This window comes from Sceloporus undulatus, chromosome 4, assembly GCF_019175285.1.
Source record: "Sceloporus undulatus isolate JIND9_A2432 ecotype Alabama chromosome 4, SceUnd_v1.1, whole genome shotgun sequence".
Taxonomy (NCBI): Eukaryota; Metazoa; Chordata; class Lepidosauria; order Squamata; family Phrynosomatidae; genus Sceloporus; species Sceloporus undulatus.
The window spans coordinates 129,206,075-129,210,665 of NC_056525.1; the positions used below are offsets into that span (position 1 = coordinate 129,206,075).

General features: G+C 46.5%; 1 protein-coding gene across 1 annotated transcript in view; it reads left to right on the forward strand.

The window, feature by feature from the left end:
- The window catches only part of LMX1A (LIM homeobox transcription factor 1 alpha), a 13,543-nt gene continuing 8,952 nt past the window's right edge, over positions 1-4,591 (forward strand). The window contains exons 1-2 of the mRNA XM_042464181.1: positions 1-94; positions 2,805-2,997. Of these exons, the coding sequence (XP_042320115.1) occupies positions 31-94; positions 2,805-2,997 (257 nt within the window). The 5' untranslated portion in view covers positions 1-30. The remainder of the gene's footprint in view (positions 95-2,804; positions 2,998-4,591) is intronic.

Genomic DNA, 4,591 nt, shown 5'->3' on the forward strand with positions numbered 1-4,591 from the left:
CGCTTGGGACCAATTTGAAGCGACGTGAAAATGGAGGAGCCACCGTCGACTGCCCTGGAGACGCTGCCGAGGATTTCTCTCTCCCCCTTGTCCGGTAAGTTCTCTTGTGTTCTGGCCCGGGCAGCAGTTTCTTCCCGAGGGAGGGAAAGCGCGCAATGCCCCGCTTGGGGCCCGACGGCGGCGCACCTCTGAGCCCCAGAGCCCCGGGCGACAAAGACAAGCCCGGCTCTTCCTCTTCCTCTTCCTCTTCTTCTTCCAGGGGGGAGGGAGCCGCTCCTTTGAGCCCCATCGCCAAAAAGGAATGCGAAGCTCCTGCCAACTGCCCTCCCTGCGCCCCGAAGGCGGAACGATAGGCGAGCCGTTTTTGTCCCGGAGAGGAGGTTTCTGTCACCGGGAGAGAAAAACGACGGGAAACAATTCTCCATCGAGAATGGGGGGGGGGCGGCGGGGGAGGAGTGCGAGACGGACGGAGGTCTTGTTGTTGCTGTTGTTTAATCCACAGTTTTAAAAAGACAAGGTTTCACTATTGCACGGATATCAATATATTTACATAATATCTGTACAGTATACAGTATAGGGATATTATCCAGATTACTTCTCCAAACGGAAATAATTAGTAAAAATACGATTACATAGTATTTATACGTATGCATAGATCCGGATCAAATAATGATCGGCAATAATGCCTTTTATAAACTAATGGTTAAAAGGTTGTTTTTATTTCTTATACGTGCCTCCGGTTGTACTGTAATTTTTACTGTCCCAAACTCAAGTAAATATCTTCTTTATCAGTTTAATCAACAATGCTGCTAAGAATTATCTTTTACTGAAATTTTATAATGCTTTGGATTAAAATATTTAAGTGTCAAACGGTTGGGGAATAATTATTGCAGACGGCCCAAATCCGGAGTGACGCAGGGAGCGAGCGCTGGTAGGGTGTGGCAGCCGACTGTCAAGGGTCTCCTATCGGCCCTGGAGGGCTTTCCTCTGAACCTTCCCCAGCATTTCCCGGCCCATTTCCCCGAAAGAAATGGCAACGAGGAAGAGGTTGGAAAGCGGGGAGTACATATCAACCTCCAATAAAATAGGACCTTTCTTACACAGGCGCCAGAGATCTGCTAGGGAAACGGTTAAAAAACAAACAAACTAGTTCTTCCTTTTTAGTTTGTCAGCTATGGGCTCTGTGTGTTTCTTCCCGCAAAATGATTTCACAATCATTCTGGGGGTCTATTATCTATTAACCTTGCCTTTCCCCTGAAAAATAGGTTTAAGGCAACTAACAAACATAACGAAAAATAAAATGACCACCAGCACAGAAAACTTATAAATTGCTGGGACTTAGAAATTAATTTTGCTCATTTATTGCGAGGCCACGAAGTTACTGTCACTTGGCATTAAATATGCTTGGTTCTTTTAATGCTACGTTACTTCAACGTAGAAATAAAGATAAAAAAATGACGACGAAGAAGAGAGGAAAACAGTTTGGATTGTAACATATTTTGCTTCACTGGACCACTTTCTCCATTCTGAAGGAGGGGGCACGGGAGACTTAAGTGCTTCCAACTTCTCCGTGTAATCCCTGAGTGCACGTTGCCTGTCGGTTTATGGCGACCCCATGACTTTCCCAGGGTTTTCTTAGGCGAGGAGTGCCCACAGATGGTTTTGCTAGTTCCTTCCTCTTAATAGAGTTGATAGGGTGACGTCTCCCATCCAAGTGCTAATCAAGGCTGACCTTGCTTAGCTTCCAAGATCAGTCAGTATCTGGTTCTCTCTTTCCAGCCACTCTATTTAAAATTGTGTTTTTGATTTCCATGCGACTATTTCTCCCTTTCCCTCTCCTGGCAGTTTTTAAAAGAATTCGATTGGCCTTCTTTAAAAGTTGGGAGAAACAGTCCCAACGAAATCGAAGATACAGTTTTTAATAGAGAGCTGGAAGTTTTCTTTTGTGGGGAAAAAAGCAAAATTAGATTATTCCTATCTGAAAGAAGAGCCTTTATGGAAAAGGAAAGCAAAATCTAATCTGTGTTTCAGAGAATCAGATCGTTTTAGGTTCGGCGAAAAGAGGGGGAGAGAGGGATAAAATTTCCCCGGTTGTTTGTGGGGAAATTCACACCTCTTTCCTAAACCCCTAAAAATATGCTCCCTTCAACAAAGCGGCCACAGGAGAGAGCGTTCTCCGCGAGAACCCGTCCCTGCCCCAAGTGAGTCTGGCTCCAGGCGGGGAGAACGAGGCGCCGCGGGGCCAGGTCGAACTCGGGCGGGGAGGGCGGCAGGATGCTTATGGGGCCGGGAGAAGGAGGGGTGCCCCCCAGGGACCCTCCCAGGTGACCAGGAGAGCGAGCCCAGGGCCAGAGTGAGCCGTGTGCAAGCGGAGGGGCCCTTGTGTCGTGGAGGCCCAAGGCAAGTGCGCCGAGCCTCTGCTCCGGGGAGCGAGGGATCAGGACCAGCCGCGGGATTTCGTGTGGGCGAGTCCCGCTCAGTCTTCGGTGCAGTTCCAGTCGCTAAGCCCCTGAGCGCCGAGGCCTGGGCCACAAGGGAGGCACCGCGCCTTTACTCTCCGTCTGTCGCCGGGAACGCGGCTCAGAGAGTCCCCTCCTCGTTTAGTTCGCCTCGAGTGACTCTTAGGGATTAAGTCCTAATAATAGAGACCTGGGTGGAAGGTATGGGCCCGGAGGAGTCCCTAGGTCACGCAGCCAGTGCCGGGGAGAAAGCGGCCTCGGCAGTGGGGCACTCCCTGCCCGGGCGGGGGTCTGGCGGGGCTGGTGTCTCGCGGAGTGTCACGTTCCTTGCCTCCTTCCTCGCAGGGGGAGCAGCCGAGCGGCGTGGGCCGGTGTGCGGAGGCTGCCGGGGCGTCATCGCGGAGCGCTTCCTGCTGCGCCTCAACGACGGCGGTGTGTGGCACGAGAGGTGCGTGCGCTGCGCCTGGTGCTGGCAGCCCCTGGAAAGCCCCTGCTTCCACCGGGACCAGAAGCTCTACTGCCGCCTTGACTACGAGAAGTAAGTCTGCGCGTCCCCCTCTTGGAGAACCCCTTCCCTTTGTACCTCTCCCAAAAGCCTGGAGGAGGAGGAGGAGGAGGTGAGCCCGCAGCGGGCCGATAAAAGCTGCCCAAGCTGGCTGGGGCTTCTGTGAGAAGTCCAAAATACCTGGAGGGCCCAAAGTGGGGGAATCGCTGTTCTAGTGTGTGAGTTGTGGAGGGGCAGCCTTGACTTATGCAATGTGATAGGATGATGGCTTGTGCAGAAGGAAGGCTGTAATTACTGGTTTACTCAGGACCTGTTTACTCTGCTCAGGTCTTGCAAACCCAGGCTAATGCAGTCTTCCTCTTCCCACTGATCACTGTCATATTTTCCAGTTATTTTCCAGAGTCAGTCAGGTGGTCTCCTTCTTTGAAGGATGGTAGCCTTGATTTAGTCATTTTGGCTTCTAGTTAGAGTTCTTGATTTGCTCCAGGCTGCCGGGGCCTCCCTGAGCTTGGCCAAGTTGGCTGGGAGATTCTGGCAGTTGTAATTCAAAAAAGAGAGGAAACTCCCTGAGCTTGGCCAAGTTTCTAATATTTTTATATATAAATATTAACTATTTATTGCTTTTTATGGCAGGGGGTTGGACTGGATGGCCCTTGTGGTCTCTTCCAACTCTATGATTCTATGACTCTATGATCTACTGTCTTTATGTTATTTATATAGTAACATTTTATTTCTCTCTATTATTGATGGTTCAATTGTTATCTTTTTATTCTTCTTCCATTTATTACTTCTATATATTTATTTTTCTTATCATATGGCATATATTAATATACATTGTATATTTACATTCACCTTGGTTTATATTTACATTTCTTGGTAAAGATGAGTAAATAAATAAATGAAAATGATGCATATAGAAAGGACAAAGCAAAAATCTAGAAGGGTAGGCATATTGTATTCTTTGTTTTCTTATGTCCTGTCCTATTTATTTTATGTTAATTTCTTAGTCTGTTAATCCATATACACTTCCTATCCCCCATAATTGTTTAAAATATAAATGTAATTTTTGACATTCCTTCTTAGATTTGTCCATTGACTCATCCCTTATCAGACAGGTCAGTTTGTCTAGTTCCAAAAAGTCATATAAGTAGCCTGTCAGTGATATTTGGTTCTTCCTCAGCTTTCCATTTTTTAGCATAGGTTATTCTTGCTGCTATTATAATATAAAATATTAGTTTTCCATAGCTCCTTTCTATCTTTTCTTTGGTTATTTCCAGTAGGTGAAAGAGGGCACCTTTGGTGAGTTCCTTTTTGTATTTGACAGACCTCAGTTCTTTTTCCATTCACTTGCCTGCTGTTCTTCTTATATTGCTTCAATCCATCTTATAAAATTTCTTCCCAAGTTCATTCTTTTTAATATCTCCAGCATAAACATCAAATTTACATTGTCAGATGCCTTTTCCGCATCTAGGAATATTAGTGCTTGTTGTTTGTTTGGTCTTTTTTCAAAATACTCAATGATATCCACTATATTCCTAATATTTTCTTTCATCAACTTGTTGGGAAGAAATCCACTTTCATGTATCCAATCAATGAGTACTTTTTGAGTCTTTCCACCAGTATAGAT